The sequence below is a fragment of the Phyllostomus discolor genome, chromosome 11 (assembly GCF_004126475.2).
Source record: "Phyllostomus discolor isolate MPI-MPIP mPhyDis1 chromosome 11, mPhyDis1.pri.v3, whole genome shotgun sequence".
In the NCBI taxonomy this organism is placed as follows: domain Eukaryota; kingdom Metazoa; phylum Chordata; class Mammalia; order Chiroptera; family Phyllostomidae; genus Phyllostomus; species Phyllostomus discolor.
The window spans coordinates 70,041,619-70,059,275 of NC_040913.2; the positions used below are offsets into that span (position 1 = coordinate 70,041,619).

General features: G+C 54.1%; 1 protein-coding gene across 1 annotated transcript in view; it reads left to right on the forward strand.

Annotated features, from left to right (window-relative positions):
- The window catches only part of ANK1 (ankyrin 1), a 229,778-nt gene that overhangs the window by 124,537 nt on the left and 87,584 nt on the right, over positions 1-17,657 (forward strand). The window contains exons 3-13 of the mRNA XM_028526395.2: positions 396-494; positions 4,579-4,677; positions 5,281-5,379; positions 6,425-6,610; positions 8,460-8,558; positions 9,028-9,126; positions 9,441-9,539; positions 12,833-13,030; positions 14,410-14,508; positions 14,915-15,013; positions 15,538-15,636. Coding sequence (XP_028382196.1) covers positions 396-494; positions 4,579-4,677; positions 5,281-5,379; positions 6,425-6,610; positions 8,460-8,558; positions 9,028-9,126; positions 9,441-9,539; positions 12,833-13,030; positions 14,410-14,508; positions 14,915-15,013; positions 15,538-15,636 — 1,275 coding nt within the window. The remainder of the gene's footprint in view (positions 1-395; positions 495-4,578; positions 4,678-5,280; positions 5,380-6,424; positions 6,611-8,459; positions 8,559-9,027; positions 9,127-9,440; positions 9,540-12,832; positions 13,031-14,409; positions 14,509-14,914; positions 15,014-15,537; positions 15,637-17,657) is intronic.

The following is a 17,657-nucleotide window of genomic DNA, read 5'->3' on the forward strand; positions in this document are numbered from 1 at the left end:
CTGGTGTTGCCTCTTTCCTTTCTCTGGTGGCTGCTATGAAAATGGACCAGGGGTTTGAAGCTACTCGGTTTCAATTTAGTGGAGACTGAAAGCCCAGGCAAGATCTGAATTTCAAGGTCACCCATTGGCTTTGTGAGAGCTTCCCACACTCAGTTCATGTCCAGGGGGCGGTGGTCTTGTTGTCACCCCCTTCCCCTGCTCTCCTGTTCCCTGACGCCCTCACGGAGGAGCTGCCCAGAGAGGCTGGACTGGCTCTGCTCAGTGCTTGGACTGATGCCACCCCTCCGGCTCTGCCTTTCCGGCCCTTTGCAGGGAAGAGACCCTGTTGCAGCCAGTGGGAGCCGAGGGTGTGCAGCCCCACTAACCACGCCTTCCCGCCTCTCTGCTTCTTACAGAATGGGCTGAACGGCCTGCACCTGGCCTCTAAAGAGGGCCATGTGAAGATGGTGGTTGAACTCCTGCACAAAGAAATCATCCTCGAAACGACAACCAAGGTACGTCCCTCAGGGATGGGGAAGCCTTACATGAACATTCAAGTGTGGGGGTCCATCGCATACTGTCGCAAACCCTGGCCCAGAGAACAGCCCTTCCTCGGTGCGCTGTGTTTGCGTGCTTCTGAGTTTCTGTTGTCTCTACAGTCATTTCCTGGCCCTGGCAGTCCCCGAAGTCACCTGAAAACACGGGACCCTGTTTCTACGAAGCTTCAGTAGGCCTTTGCCTTATCCTTATCACGAGACCATAAATCTGAAAACGAGCCCCTTTTTCTGGTGGCCTCGTGCTTCTTCGGGGTCCTTGACTCGAACACAGGGACTGAGAGCGCTGTCCACTCCAGTCAGGTGCCTCGGGCCCAGATCCCGAGATACTTCGTACCCGGCGGCCTTAAGCAACAATGTAGCCTGCGAGGAGCCCCCACTTCCTCATCTGCAAGAGGGAGATTATAATACCTAGTGGCAGGAATGGCGTGAAAATCAAATGAGACAGTGCAGTGTATGTAGTGTGGTGTATGTAGTGCACAGTGCAGTGTATGGAACGCCTGGCCCCCAGGAAGGAAGCGGTGCACACTGGTGACTGCGTTGTTCCCGAGGGCTGCAGAGGGGTCCGGGTCCCTCTCACCTGCCCTTCTGCTCCAGCAAGCCTCTCTCAGTCGGCCCCAGCCCCGTCCCCTCTGCGGGCCGACCGCCGTGGACAGGAGGCGCTGGGCAGAGGCTGAGTGGCACCTCTCCCAGCCGTCTGTTTCTCCCCGCTGCAGTGGACTGCAGACACCAGGGGCCTGCGTCCAGAGCCAGAGCCACAAAACAAACGCACCCACAGGCTGCCAACGCCGTGTTATTTCTCACATACGTGCATCTTCTTTGTTCATTAAGCAGGAGGCAGCGTCACTGAAACACAAAACTAAGCAAAAAAAAAAAAATTGCCTCTGTTTATTCACTAGACTCCTGTTTCCTCTTCCTTCCTCTGTGGCTTCCTGTGGTTTTCCTCTCGGGCTTGTCCCTCCAGCCTCTTCTTTGCCGCTTGCTATTTACTAAACTTGGCCCCCTGTCAGCCTCAATTTCAGTTCCAGGCAGCAAACATGTTGCCGCCTCTCCAGAACCGGGGAGAACACTACACAGAGAACAGATATAATTTATGGTTATGAAGTGCACCACCAAAATATTATGAAGGTAGAATCATCTCTTGAGGTAAAATTCTGTAATTTTCATGTCATTTCCCGGAGGTGAAAAGATCTCACAGGTAAAACAGACGGAACCGCGTTTTCTGAGTGTCTGTGGGCATCCTCCTCTAACGCCACGACAGACACCAGCTGCTCCTCCCCTGCCCCTTCCGCGGGTGAAGGGACGTGGGGACGCTGCCTCCTGACGCTCTCACCTGCCTGGCTGCGAGCGAGCGGCGTGCCATCTGACAGGTGCTGCGTGGGCCGGGGCGGCGTTCCTCCCCCGGCCCTCCCCCGAGAGCTGCACAGACGTTCCGCTGCCGCACTGCCACTCCTTCAAGTTTTCCCCTTCGATTGTTATTTTGCAAATGCTTGGTGCATCTCTGTTATTTATAGGAATGTTATAAGCCAGCCGCGTTTCTGAGTGCCATCTGGGGGCGGGGAGAAAAGGTGACACTGAGACTGTGGGCCAAGGAGGAGTCATGGCAGACTGGGGAGTTGTATCAGGGCTCGAAAGTCTGAGGAAGACTTTAAAAAAGAATAAAAAGCCCAAACCGATGTAGTTTTCTCAACTGCGCTTAGAAATTTTAAAAGCACAAAAGAAATGCATTCTCTTCCCATTCGGCCATCTCCATCACTTAGAGGCCAGAGCTCAGTATCCAAACTGAGGGTGAGATACAGCTGGAATCCCTCCACCCGCAATCACCGGGCACCTACTGCAGCCATCCTTCCTTCCACGAGCTCTGGGATCCCTGGAAATGCAGACATTGGGTCTGGGTGGGTCAAATAGAGCAAAGAAGTCTTTCCTGCTGAGGGAGGGGCGGAGACACCAGAGGCCCACAACCCCTCTCCCTGTGACTCCTGACCTTCTTGAGGCTTACTGTGTGTGTGTGTGTGTGTGTGTGTGTGTGGATGGGGAGGGGACTCTGCTTCCCATGCTTCCCAGGGTCTTCCCTTGGCTTTCATTCATCACCAGTGCTGCTCTCAGGCCGGACCTAGCAGATGGCCTGGCCGAGATCCCCAGGCAGGGCGGGCTCCACATCTGACTGGCTTCCCTTCACAAGGTTTAGACGGGGAGAGCGCTGGCATAGACTGAATTCAGGCAGGAAGGGGCAGGTGCCAGAGATGTTCAACACAGCTTCTGGAGGGCGAGGGGCCTGGGTCTCAGCTCTCTGTCTCTGAACCTCCACGTCCCTCCTGGCGTCCGACACACACGTGCTCAGTGTGTGAGGAACAAGGGAATGGACCCGTGCCCCTCCTCCTTCCAGATGGAGAGCTTGGAGTTCTGAGTCCTGGTTACCAGACAAGGTTCTGGTGCCAGCTGCCCTGTTCCACTTTGTACTGCAAGCGAGTTGGACCCAAGTGCCAAGGCCTCTAAAGGCAGGCTCTTTGGACTTCTATGAACAATTACTAATTAGCATCTGAACACTCATTTCTGGCACTTAATCTTGATGGAGATTTGAGGAGAACCCTTTTGTTTATCAAGGGAGACTTGAGGAGATATCACAAAGGCTCAGGAGGCCGCAGGCCACGCTTCAGATGAGGAGACCCAAGCCCCTTCTGGCCCCCAGGGCACCTTGGGTGGGGCCACTCCCTCGCCTGTGGGTGCTCGGGGTGGTGGTGACCCGGTGGCCACAGAGCTTGGGCCCCGTGCTGCTCAGTTCTGCCTGTGCCCACCAGGGACCCTGTTCTCCCAGGCGTCAGAGGACCAGAGCACATGCAGTGGGTTTGAAGTCCCTGTTAAAACCACACACCATCTGAACTAGAAAGAAACAAGGTCGTTTGAGATCTCGGCTCTTCCAGTAGCGGAGGGACAGATGGGTCCAGCTGTGGGCCCATTTCCTCCCACCTGGCCTGTCCTGCCCGCCTCTCACTGAGCCTGGGTCCCCTGGGGTCGAGTAGGTGAGTCATCCTTGGGGAACTGGCCTTCCCGCCTCAGGACATCCAGGAGGCAGGGAGGGGCCAGGCAAGGAGGCTCCTGGAACAGAAGAGGCCCTCTAGACCCGACCCTGCCGAGGAATTACTGTTAAATTCCTGAATGAATCCGGATAAGAAAGGCTGAATGTGACATTCACCTTCTCAGAACCTGGCTGGTTTCTTAGTCTCTGTTGTCAGCTCTCAGCTTTTAAAAAGTTTACTGTAAAACAAACATGTCTCTCATTTTCTTCCACTGTTTATTCTTTCTGACTTTTCTCTCTTATTCGGTGAACGCTTGCTCGTAAGATTTACCTACTAATATTTCAAATATTTTCTTTGTATTTTCATTTGCCAGATTTTATTCTATTAATTTCCACCTATACTATCATATTTTTCTTCTTTTCCTTGCATGCATTACATAGTTCACATATTATCACATAGTTACATATTATCTCTGAACTCCTTTATAATGTCTACCCTTTTTTTTCTGCTTGGCACTTTTCTCACTCTCTTCTTCTCTCAATCCTTCTGTCCACTTGGGTCCAGCTTTTGCTCAGTGGGTGTCACCGTAACAGTGTGCAGGGTGCTGAGCCCGTGGCATCTCCAGGCCTCCTCTTCTGCAGCGCTCCAGGCTCCCTGGGGGCTCCTCATGGTCCTGCGGAGTTACAGGTTGGGAGATGCTGGAAGTCCAAAGAAGGCCGGCTTGCCTGGCCAACCCTTAGTGTGGGTCCTGAGCAACACTGTCTGTTAGCAGGTGACGAGATCTTGCACCTCCTAGCCACAGATTAGTGCCTTTGACATTAGTTTTCATGGAGAACAGGAAGAAGTTCCCTCTTGAGCTTTCAGCACTATCTCGAGATGTACCGTGGGTCACGTGTGCTGCCCACCCGCTCTGACTGCGAAGAAAGCCACTGCGTACCCCAGACAGCATCCCCGCTCCTGTACCTTCACCAGCCGCCCATGCAGGCCCGGTGGGAAACCTCCTCTCCTTCCTCCCCCATGTGTTTCAGAAAGGGAACACGGCTCTGCACATCGCCGCCCTCGCCGGCCAGGACGAGGTGGTCCGGGAGCTGGTCAACTATGGCGCCAACGTCAATGCCCAGTCGCAGGTGATGGCTCTGTCTGGCCCCTGCTCTCCAGGGCTCTGCCTCTCCTCCTCACCCGTGCACCTGTCACACCGGGGGCACGTTGGCTACTGAGCAGTACACACGTTGTGTAGCTGAGTCTAGAGTTATCCGTGTTGTGTCTCCAAGCAGCGAAGAAGCCATCTTTGTTATTTTTTCACACTTCTGCACGTTCTAAGCATGATGTGGTTAGTCGTGTGGGCCTCGTCCCTGCTCAGTAAACCAGCCAAATAATATATTCATTGTTGGCTAAAATGGGGAGAGAAGCTGTATATTTGCTGGGACATGGGGAGTGAAAGCAGAGGGGAAGTGGGTGAGTGAGGCTGATCGATGGCAGGGAGGGGCAGGAACAGACTTCCGTGGAGTGTCGCCCCCACCTGGTGGCGTTTTGTAATAACCCCACTGCACCATTTCAAAGGGCAACATGTGTTTGTACCTGGAGATGTGGGTGGGGTATTGGCCTGTGGGCCAGGTGAAAACAGGATGTGGAGAGAGCCTCATGCCCTCGAGTTGAGAGAATTGTGCACGGGTTTTAGCATCTCTCACTTCTGGGGGAGAATTGCAATGCCTTTTTCTCTTGGTTTACAGAAAGGCTTCACACCCCTGTACATGGCAGCACAAGAGAATCACTTAGAAGTGGTTAAGTTCTTACTGGAGAATGGAGCTAATCAGAACGTAGCCACAGAAGTGAGTACCTGGGGAAACGGCCTCCATGCCCGAGGTCTCCAGGGGCAGGACAAGGTTGTGGGGGGGGCGCGTGTTCCTGGGGCTCAGCCTGAGGCACAGCGTGTGTCACGATTCATGTGAAGTGGCATCGAGGGCTCTCGGCCTGCAGGTCACTGCCCTCATCCTGGCTGCTGTCGGCTCTGCCAGGCAGTGACAGACAGAGTCATGGGTCTTGAGAAATGCCCAGACACATAGCAGGGAAATGACATCAGAGTCTAGCATGTCACTCGCACCGTAACCCACACTGCCCACACTGACTGCTGGACCGGGGGCAGGGAGGGGGTGGTGCTGTGTGGTTGACAAGCCCGCGCTGGACCTTAGTGACGAAGGCTCTTGCCATGAACTCAGTCTGCACCTTGGACAAGTCACTTGGATCCTGAGTTGTGTCATTGTTGAAGTGATAAAGTTGAAGTTCAAGCTCAGGCTTCTCTTGAGCTTCAACACTATAAGACAACAATTACATGATTCTGTTATTCTGCTTAGCCAGTTCGTGGGGTCCGGGCATACAACTGAGGGAATTCATAGGACTAACCCACAATCAAATTCTCAGTGCCTGATGCGGTTTCTAGCTTTTGGCAGGTGTTCAATAATATTCGTGAAATGAATAAATGAACACTCGTTTGCCACGTTTAAGGCGCTGTCCTGGCCCCAGCAGATGGGGTGAGAGGAGGGTAGGAAAAGAAACTCGAGGCAGTAAAATGCTTCCCCTACACTCGGTCAGACCAGGAACACATTCTAAAGGGAAGTTAAATAAGGGCTCAGGAAAAACTGCTGTAGGTTCTGTGAGGCGGCAGAGAGGGAGGGCAGGGCCAAGAGAGGCTTCTGGGAGGAGGGGCACCCAAGCGGAGCTTGAGGACAGCAGGGCCTTGAAGCGCAGAGAGCTGGAGGCCGAGGGCTGGGCAGTCACGAGAGCCCTGAGGTGTGAAGGTGGGTGTCCTGGCTTGAGCAAAGCCAGTGGTCAGTTACGGTCACAGCAAACTGATCATTCCTCCTCCCCTCTGGCCAGGATGGCTTCACTCCTCTGGCCGTGGCTCTGCAGCAGGGCCACGAGAATGTGGTGGCCCACCTCATTAACTACGGGACGAAAGGGAAGGTGCGCCTCCCCGCCCTGCACATCGCGGCCCGCAACGATGACACCCGGACAGCTGCGGTGCTTCTGCAGAACGACCCCAACCCAGACGTGCTTTCCAAGGTGAGGGCAGCCCGATGGAGGAACGGGAGAGTTCTCCAGACCGCAGAGACCTGCGGGTCACACAGGCACCATCGGTCCCCAGTAACTTCCCCGAGCCCTGGCCCAGGCCAGAGATGGTGCTGCCCGTGCACATGCGGCACTGGCCCCCCAGTGCCTGCAGTCCCCACTGGGACATGTAAGGGCTCCACTTTGAGTCCTTGGTGGACACCGAGAAAAATGTGCCTGGCATGGAGCAGGGAAGGCCCTTGCCACTCCAGGCCACCCAGGAGAGTGTCCAGGAGGGCAGGACGGGTCTCTGGCCCAGTGAAACCTGGGAATCCCAGCAGGCGGTGCTCCAGAATTTTATCCCACCCTCCCTTCCTGGCTGCCCCCTGGTGGAGGGTCATCCCAGGGGCCTGGATAGCTAGTGCTCCGGACGTGCTGTGTAATGTTTCGAGTTGCTGCTGATCCACACTCTCTAAGGTTAGGCTGTTCATTTGTTGTCTCACGGTGGGAATGGACTCACACTGGTTTTTCTCAGAGTCCCCCCCACCCCACGGTCACTGGAATTGGCCTGGAAGGTGCTGACTTGGTGACATATGGCCTGAGGTTATGGGGCAGAAAGATGACGATGGACCCAGCAAGGGGCCAGACATGGGGCTTGCCTCTGACTGAACAGCAGAGTCATGGCACTCTTTTAGGGGGCTAAATTAAGGTCAGGGACCCCCCCACCCCTGGCCAGTGTGGCTCAGTTGGTTGGGTGTCGTCCCTCAAGGCAGAAGATCACCTATTCGATTCCTGTTCAGGTCACATGCCTGTGTTACCAGTTAGGTCCCCAGTTGGGTTGTGTATGAGAGAAAACCAGTAGATGTTTCTCTCCCTCTCTTCCTTCCTTCCCCTCTCTCTCTGAAAAAAAAAAAAATCAAATCATAGATCCCCCATTCCACTTTTCATGAAGTAATTAAAACCTCCCGTAAGTGAGCACTCAGATGAGGGGCCCTGCAGAGTTGGGGGAAGGCCGGCCTGTGGTTTGTCCGCAGGAACCACGAAACCGAGAACGCGGGTCACTCGGAGGCAGTGCCTAGCTTTTTTGTGTGTGTATAGGTTTTTGTATGGAGATAAGTTTTCTTCTTTTGTTGGTATTTTTAAAAATTAAATTGTTGGGATGACATTGGCTGATAAGATTACATAGGTTTCGAGCGTACATTTCTGTGATAGATGGTCTTCGTATCGCATTGCGAGCCCACCACCCAAAGTGAAGTCGTCTTCCGTCACCACGTGTTTGACCTGCTTACCCTTTACTGCCTCCCCACCCCCTGTCCCCTGGCAACCACCATGCTGTCCGTCATCGTGTCTGTGAGATCTTGTCTGTTTGTTTTCCCTGTTTGTTCACGTGGCTTTCAGTTTTCTATCCCAACTATGAATGAAATCTCATGGTTCTAAACTTTTCTCCGGCCGACTTATTTCACTTAGCGTGATATTCTCAAGGTCCATCTATGTTGTCACAAATGGCAGTGTTTCATCTTTGCTTATGGCTGAGTAGTATTTCATAGTAAAAATGTACCACATCTTTATCCAGTCATCTGTCAAAGGGCACTTTGGTTGTTTCCTTGTCTTGGCTGCTGTGAATGATGCCGCCACAAACATAGGGATGCATGTAGCTTTGCAGACAAATGTCTCACCTAGCGTTTGAATGTAGCTCATCGCAGACTCGCATGATACTTTCAGCAGGTGGTCTCATCAGTCCAAATCTGTTGCATGTATAGGGTCCTCCGGACCCACCCATGTCTTCAGAATCCTGGGCTGATTCTGAGATGCAAATGACAGTACATGGCATGTGACAAGTTGTTCCCCCTCTGTCGTGCCCCAGACAGGATTCACCCCCCTCCACATCGCAGCCCACTACGAGAACCTCAACGTGGCCCAGCTGCTCCTCAACAGGGGAGCCAGTGTCAACTTCACGCCACAGGTGAGGCTCTCTGGCAGACCTAGGACTCGGGGGTGTGCAGAATTGGGGTGCTCCCGCCTCTCCCATGGCAGCCTGATCCCCCCCGGACTGCAGACATGCCTGTGGGTGAGGTAGTCCTGGGCTCTATGAAGGCTCCTCGTTGGTGGGATTCCGATCACACGTCCCTCAGCCTCTGTTTGTCCCTTGCAGAGGAGGGACACCTGGAGGGCTGGGGGCTGGCGTTTTCCTAGCCCAGTCTGTTGACATGGGAGACCTGGGCTTGGCCAGCTCACTGTGATTAACCTCAGTGCTATTGTGTCCTTACATGTTTTGACATCTTCCTTGGGCAAGAAATGTCCTAATGATCGGCTTAATGTGGCTGTTAGTGCTGCCGTGGTTGCAGCGTGGGGGGCAGGGTGGGGGTGCGGTTGCAGCTGTGCTGTCCTTAGGAGCATGCCACGCCCTGACCGGCTCTGTCCCTCCCCTCCAGAACGGCATCACGCCACTGCACATCGCCTCCCGCCGGGGGAACGTGATCATGGTGCGGCTCCTGCTGGACCGCGGGGCCCAGATAGAAACAAGGACCAAGGTGGGTGCCGTGAGCTCCGTGGCAAGGCCAGGGGAGGGAGTTCTGCCTGCCACCCTAAGCCAGGGGATGGGGGGTGGGGTGGGGGAGGGGGCATTCTCAGTGACCAGCTGGTGACGGGCCTGTCGCCTCCAGGAGCAGCCCACAGCGGGAGCAGGGGGCAGCAGCAGACAGTAAGGGGATGGTGGTGGAATCCAGCTGGTCCTTCAGGAAGCATCGTGTTTCTGTGGCTGTAACAATGCTGGGGATGGTCTTCTCTCCAATGGCCTCTGATAGGTGCCTTTGGGGCTTTCTCTTTGTGACTCTGTTTTTTAAAGGATGAATTGACACCTCTCCACTGTGCAGCTCGGAATGGGCACGTGCGAATCTCAGAGATCCTGCTGGACCACGGGGCACCCATCCAAGCCAAAACCAAGGTGCGTGCTTCCTTTCCATGAACAGTATCTTTTCCACAGGGCCCCAGGTCAGGCCAACCTGGGGGCGAATCCCATTTCTGAGAAACAGTGACCCTAATACCACTAGCTGAGCCGGTGTGTGTGTGTGTGACTACCCCAGTGCCTGTCACACAGGAGCCCTAATTAGTATCTAGATCAGGGTCAGCAAAATTTTCTCTAAGGGCCAGACGGTAAATATTTTTAGGCTTTGCAGGCCGTGGTCTCTGTCTCAGTGATTCCACTTTGCCATTGGATAGCAGGAGAGCAACCATGCTTACTATGCAAATTAGTGGCTGTGTTCCAATAAAATTTTATTTACAAACACAGGCAGCAGGCCACATTTGACCCACAGGCTGTCGTTGCCCATAGCTTTAGATCAACCCTCGTCTATGTCACCCCGGCTCTGGAAGAGACAGGAGCTAAGCCCTTGGAAAATTTTCCAGACCCTGGGCCAGACTGGAGTAAAGTTAAAAAGAAAACAAAACAACTCTTTTCGGTGACCATCAGCAAGCCGAGCGAGGGCCCATCCTTCGGTTCTAAAATCAGGTCTTCCCGGAGCTGCAGGAGCCAGGCCACCCTGGTGCTGCCTGCAGGGCCTCCGGGCCCTTTGTCCCCTTTTCTGGGGTGAGGTTTCTGGAGGACATGCATTTAGAGAAGCAGAGCAGAAACCAGGCCCATTTGCGGCCACTCTGGAGGTTTCCTGTGAGAAGTCTCTGTCATAAAATGGTAGCAGGATTCAAACCGGAAAGCCACTTCATTCCCTGACCAATCGTCATGCGAGCCTTCTGCAGAGCTGTCTGTGCTTTGGGGCGTGATGTACAGCACCAGGCAGGCAGCGCAGGGGGGAGGTTTACATCTCGGGTGATGCTCGTCCGTGGCTGATTTGCTCTGTGCCTTTGAGGGTGTCTCTTGCTCTCTCTGTGCCTGTTTCCTCACCTGGAGAGCTCCACTCCTCCCTGTCCAGGCTGCCGGGATGACATCTTTGAAAATACATATAAAAGCAAAAAGATAAGTGAAGGTCTATTTGCTACTACCGATTACATTATTGCGTCAGGACATTCTCAGCATCTTCCCACAGAGGCCCTGTGTGCAGACTGACCAGCGTCCCAAGTTAGGAATGATTTTACATTGCCCGGAGTATTGGAATGGGGCTAAAAAGGGTAGATCTGAACATTCTTTACTGATAACTTTTTTCTTTTCCATTGGGAAATGTGGTGTGACCTTTTTAACATGCAGTGAGTGTCTGAACTGGGTTGGTGTGCTGGGGCTGAAGTCCCTGAGTCCCACCCACCGGGTGGCTTCAGCCACGCAAGGCTGCCGTCTGGCAGCTCTGGAGGCTGCAAGTGTGCAACCGGTGCCCGCAGGGCTGGTTCCTTCTGGGGGCTGAGCGGGAGGACCTGTTTCTGGCGGTTTGCTAGAAATTGTTGGCGTTCCCTGGCTTGTAAAAGCATCAGTCGCCCAGCTCTCTCCCGCACCTGCTCACGGCGTTTTCCGTGTGTGTGCCTGTGTCCAAACTTCTCCTTGTTATAAGACAGCGGTCGTATTGGAACAGGCCCCACACGGATGACCTCCTCTCGACTCACAACAGCCACATGACCCTGTTTCCAAATGAGGTCACCTGTCGAGGTCCTGGAGGTTAGAACTTCACCATGTGCATTTTGAGGGATCACAGTTCAACCATAACGTGCAAATCAGCTGTTGTGCAGCCCAACTGTGTTTCCCTCTTGCTGAAAATCCTCTTTCAATCATCACTCTCTAAAAGCCAAAGTCCGAGTTCCTTAGCTCATACATAGTCTTTTCATAGTGCGGCTCCTGCCTGCCGCTCCAGCCCCGCCCCACACCCCCATCACACGTGCCTCTCCTGCGTGTTTAACAGCACACAGGTCCCTGAGTCCCCTAGGACGACAGTCTCTGGCATGCACACACAGTTTCCGTTGCTGGGAGAGTCTTCCCCTTTCAGCTTCCTGGTGCCGTCCTCGCTCAAGGATCACCTCCTCCTGGAAGCCCTCTCTCCCTGTGTTCCTCTCCTCATTCTGGATCCACCCTCCTGTGTACCTCTGTGATTCAACTGTGATTTCCTTGATGTCATCGTACTGAATAGGAACAATGTATCTGTTACTGTGTCTTTTACCTACTAGTCTGCCAGCTTCCTTAGGCCAGAGATTGTCTGTTCTCTTCCGTTTCCCTGGAGCTTTACCCATACCTGATATACGTCAATCATTTAATTAACCTTTTTTGAATGAATGAGTCTCCTCTGTCTTTATTTTTTGAAAAGATTTCATTTATTTATTTTTAGAGAGAGGGAAAGAGAGGGGGAAAGAGAGGGAAACATCAATTGTGGTTGCCTCTTGAGTGCCCCCTACTGGGGACCTGGCCCACAACCCAGGAGTGTGCCCTGACTGGGAATTGAACTGGCGACCCTTTGGTTTGCAGGCCAGCGCTAAATCCACTGAACCACAACAGCCATGGTTGTCTTTAATTTTTAAAAATAAATTGCTACCTAAGAAACAGCGAGGATCCTTAACAAAATTTATTTTATCCTCACCTAAGGACATGCTTTTGACTTTAGAGAGAGGGGAAGGGGGAGAGAGAGGGAGAGAAACATCAATGTAAGTGAGAAACATAGAGCAGGTGCCTCTCATATGTGCCTTAAATGGGGTCCAAACCTGCAACCTAGGTATGTGCCCTGACCGGGAATCAAACCCACAGCCTTCCAGTTTATGGGATAATACTCTAACCAGCTAAGCCGCACTGGCCAGGGCCACTTAACAAAATTTTTAAGTGATATGTATTTGTTAGGAGCCAAGAACAGAGGGATTCCGAGTTCCATTTTATCATCACTCATTCATTCCAACCACATTGATTAGGACTGTGCTACGTGCATTACATGCAAGTGCAGAGCACTGTGGGCACGTGAGAGACACCAGGGGTGGTCCCTGAGCTTAAAAAGCTTGTGGGTAAGGAGAGAAGATGCACACACCTGACAGGTTTCCTATGAATAAGGTCCCAGTGAGTGGTCCAGAAAAGAAAAGTCTAGGGTGGTCGGGAAGAGGTGGGCCTGGCTGGAGCTGGCTGCGTGGCCAGGGCGAGGTGGGAAGGAAGAGAGCAGTCCAGTCAGAGCCCTGCGTGAGCACCGAGGCCAGCGCGAACTCGGGAGCCACCCCGAGCACCGTGTGGGGAAGACGCAGAGAGTGCGGTTGGGGTCATCGCCCCGAATCACTGCGTTCCATCTCCAGAAGCCTTTGTGACTACTTGTTTTCTCCTTCCTCACCCAGAACGGCTTGTCCCCCATTCACATGGCGGCTCAGGGAGACCACCTCGACTGTGTCCGACTTCTGCTGCAATACAACGCGGAGATAGATGACATCACCCTGGACCACCTGACCCCACTCCACGTGGCAGCCCACTGTGGCCATCACAGGGTGGCCAAGGTCCTTTTGGATAAAGGGGCCAAACCCAACTCCAGAGCCCTGGTGAGTGGGAGGCTATTGGAGCAGGTGCCAGAGGGGCAAGGGCCGAGGTGGGACAGGACCAGGGCTGCAGGGCTGGGCCTTGTGCGACGGGCACCAGCTGGCACCTGGCTCTACTTCCGAGACTCAGGAAGGTGTCGGTGCGTGTGAAGGCTCCTGAGGCGTGGCATTACACAGGCAGGACCGGAGCCCCTAAAGACTGTGGCCCCCAGCAACAGGCCGAGGTCAGGGAGGGTTTGGGCCCAGGAGACCCGGCTCTGGAAGCAGCGCTCATGGTGTGCACCTGGGGTGGGGGTGCCACTCCATCTGAGCCAGGCCCAGAGCTGAAGGACAGTGGGTTCCTAGAGACTGCCTCGCTCTTTTATCTGCTTTGCGGGCGAGTGAAATGGCCTGAGCTAAGCATCCTTCCTCTGCTGAGAGGCTTAGAGTGTTCATGCTGCTCATGTAGAGGTGAGTTCAGGCCTAAAGCCAGTCCCCTCCTGTGTGGGTCAGGGACTTGGTGGGGCCGGAGCTCTGCACAGAGCCTGACCATGGCCACCGTCTCCCTCTGCCCCTTCCCAGGGGAAGAGACTTCAGCAGCAAAATAGCCCCGGCGACCGCAAGGGTGGCTCATTCATTCGCCCAGAAAGCTGCCGTCGAGCTCTTCCCACGCACCAGGCACTGAGCTAAGGCAGTCTGAGCTCCCGGCCTCAGCACTGTTGCCGTGTCGAGCCTGGCATTCTTCTGTCGCAGGGGCCTGGCCTGTGCCCTGTAGAATGTTTAGCGGCATCCCTGGCCTCTACCTGCCAGGTGCTGATGGCACTCCTTCTCAAGTTGTGACCATCAGAAATACCTCCAGACATTGCCAGAGGACCCTGAGCTGGGGTGGGGGGGCAAAATCTTTGAGAGCCACTGCTTTGGGGGCATAAAGTCCTGGAGAAACAAGCAGGCAGTCGGAAACAAGCACACAAACACCCCTGCCCTCGTGGGGTTCACCGTCTAGCATAGCACTTCAGAGCGGAGCTGATGTACAGAAATCCATTTTACTGAAAGTGATCGTCGGTTTCCAGGAAGAGGGAGCATGATTTGCTTCACAAAAGTACTCTTTATTGTAAATTTCCCCTGGAGGAAACTTTAAACAGCAGGCTCTTCTCGCACATCCAAAAATACGATTAAATTTTTAAAGCGGGTTTACAGACAACACGCTCAGGAGCACGCCTGGTGCACATGGCGAGAGCCACCTGCCTCTTCGGTGGTTTGCAGTAATTGACTTCTGGTTTGTGGGAAATCGCCGACGGGCTTGGGCAGAGGCTGCCGTTTAATCAGCAAGGCGGTCTGGGCGTTCGGTGGGCTGGTCCGTGAGTGCCTGTGTGTCTGTCTGTCTCCTTTGTGCGGGGCTGCAGAACGGCTTCACCCCCTTACACATCGCCTGCAAGAAGAACCACATCCGTGTCATGGAGCTGCTGCTGAAGACAGGGGCCTCCATCGACGCTGTCACCGAGGTAGGAGAGACTCTGCAGACTGGCGGGTGATCACCCTCATGGTCTTCCTCCAGCAGCCTCCTGGGGAGTAGCTCTTTGTAGCTACGTGTGGGCACCTGCCAGCCTAGACTGCTTCTAGGAACAAATCAGGGGTGACTAAGGCAAGGACATATGTGTCAAGTGTCAGGGCACTTTCCAAAATCAGATATAATTTTTTGAATGGTAAACGTGGGCAGAATCACGCTGTAGTGATTTGTTTCTCCTCTAACCCTTCTCCTGGAAATGAACCCCTCTCATTTAACTCCCTTCTCTTGGGAAACCATTCTGGAGCAGCTAGAAATAAGAAAGCCTTAACTACACCCGGGTGTCTCTTCCTTGGAGGAATGGGAAAGTCTCCCCTCTCCTCATTCCTCTCTGTCTGTTCCAGTCTGGCCTGACCCCTCTCCACGTGGCCTCCTTCATGGGGCACCTGCCCATCGTGAAGAACCTCCTGCAGCGGGGGGCGTCGCCCAACGTCTCCAACGTGGTAAGCCCATGGGCACAGCAAGGGCTCGTTCTCGGCACCAGGAGCTCAGAAGGGGAGCTTTCGCCAGTGATCCCCGGATCTCTCCTCGGACAGGAGTGCAATTCTCAGAATAGCAGAGGCTTCAGACTTGGGGAGACCGTCCTTATGTACGGACGCTTTTCCAGTAAAACTTGTCACACGTCTGTAAGTCTCGGGGGGTTATTTTGAACAATAACTTCGGAACTTCTGTAAGTGTTGTCTGGGAATACATTTGCATTTTTAAGCATTCACGAGCTCTGGGGTTTGCTTGCGAGTATACTTGGACACCTCCCCACCAACACACACACACACACACACACACACGCGCGTGCACGCATGCCCCAGGCATCAGCAGGCCAACAGCCACAAAAGCTGCGTGCTGGGGCAGCCCCACCTCTTAGACGGAAACCAGCCAAGCTTCTCCAGGCTCATACTCCGGAGCCCTGCGTGTGTCCTTTCAGAAACCCGGCATGTATTAACACATCTATAATTTTGTTATTTTACAGAAAGTGGAGACCCCGCTACACATGGCAGCCAGGGCAGGGCACACAGAAGTCGCCAAATATTTGCTCCAGAACAAAGCCAAAGTCAATGCCAAGGCCAAGGTGCGTGCTGGAGGCAGGAAGAATCCCAGGATGCAAGCAATTCAAGCTCAGTGAGGAGGAATCCATCCTCATTAGAAGCCCGGCTTGCAGTGCCAGCGGCACAGAGGTTCCCGGTCCGATGCACTGAGCACGCAGGCTCTGCTTTGCAGGGGCTCTGCTCTGACGAGACCAGAGACAGCTTTGTGTCGGAGCTCTGTTTTCTTAGGATGAGGAACGGCCAAGCAGCACGGCCGGCCTGCGGTGTTTATGGGGCTGACAGGGTTTCACAGTGGTTAAGGTCTTAGTATAAGAAGAAAAGCAACTTTTTAAAGAAAGGGTGGCTGGTGAAAACCAGTCAGGAATGACTTGATCTGAAAACAGATGCTTCCCGCATGTTGTGAGTGAGTGAAGGGTCAGAATGGCTACTGAGTTTGCAGGCTGAACGGCTTTGGCCGAGAGGAGGCTTTCCTAGCTGTCAGGTGACAGTGGCTCTGTTAGGAGTTAGGACTCTGATTTCTGTTGGGGCCATGTGAGGGAGGCCCCGGGGGGTGTCCTAACGCAGACACCTCACCCGCTACAGCCCTTCAGCATCGGGCATAGACAGGAAGGGGCAGGATGGGGTGAGAAGTCCCCTCGCCCCTTCAGTGGTTTAGACTCTCTAAGGACCCCAAAGCGGTGTTAAAGGGAAAGACAAGTGTCCGCTGAGGAGACTCAGGAGACAGTCATTTCCACCACAACTTATCGAGCGCCTATCACGTACCAAACACTGTGTGGAACTTCTGATACACAGCATCTGCTTGATCCGAACCATAGTCCTAGGGGCTCGATAGTATCATTCCCCTTTCACAGTTGGGAAGGCTGAGCCTTTGGGCAACTAAGTCGAAGTAGCGACTGACTCGAGGGGTTGTTGTAACAGACAGCACATGGGCTCCTGTAACTCAGAGATGTGATTTGAATTCCATCTCTTCATCTTACCAGCTGTGTGGCCTTGAGAACATCACTTAGCCTCTCTGGGCATCATCTTCCTCCTTTGTAAAGTGAAGCTTTGGATTAGGTAACCTTAGTACTGTCCCGTTCTTTTTCTTCTTTCCCCTGGGTTCCAGGATGACCAGACCCCACTTCACTGTGCAGCTCGCATTGGCCACACGAACATGGTGAAGCTCCTGCTGGAAAACAATGCCAACCCCAACCTGGCCACCACCGCCGGGCACACCCCCCTGACATTGCAGCCCGAGAGGGCCACGTGGAAACGCCCTGGCCCTTCTGGAAAAGGAAGCTCCCAGGCGTGCATGACCAAGGTACAGCCTTTCTCCTCTTGTTCCCCAGGTGACTGGCACGGGCTGGTCACTGCGGGGCCAGGGGCACAGGGCGTGCCTTCCCACCGCTCCCCTGTGCTGTCTCAGTTGTGCTGGGAGCAGCAGGGAGGGCCGGCACCCACAGGGCTTGCCACCGTCTGTGAGCCTGACATGCCGTTCGTTGTTCTGCCCCAGCGAGGCGGCGAGCTGCGGTTTCTCACTCACCCGTCAGCCTGCATCCACCTGTTTGGGAATCGCTATTAGCTCAGCACCAGCTCTAGACGAATCAGACAGGTTCTGAGATACAAGGAGGAGAAAGGCCTCAACCCCTGCCCTCAAGGGGCTAGTGATCGAATCAAAACAAAAGATGGTTTTAGGCTGGTCAGGAGGTGCGGTGGGTGGGTGGGACGGGGAAACCTGCTGAGGGCCAGACCTCGGTTTCCAGAGGGATCAGGGATGCTGTGCCTTGCGTGTGACTGGCGCCTCCCTGCCTGTGAAGGTGGTACCGGACACCCCCTTCGCCGTGGGCCCTTGCCCCAGGGGGACCGCTGAGGCTCCCCAGGGTTCTGACAGCCTGTGTTTCTCCTCAGAAAGGATTTACCCCTCTCCATGTGGCGGCCAAGTATGGGAAGGCTCGGGTGGCGGAGGTGCTGCTGGAACGGGACGCACATCCAAATGCCGCCGGGAAGGTGAGCTTGGACTTCCCTCCCTCTCTCGGGTCAGAAGCCAGAACAAAAGATAAACTCT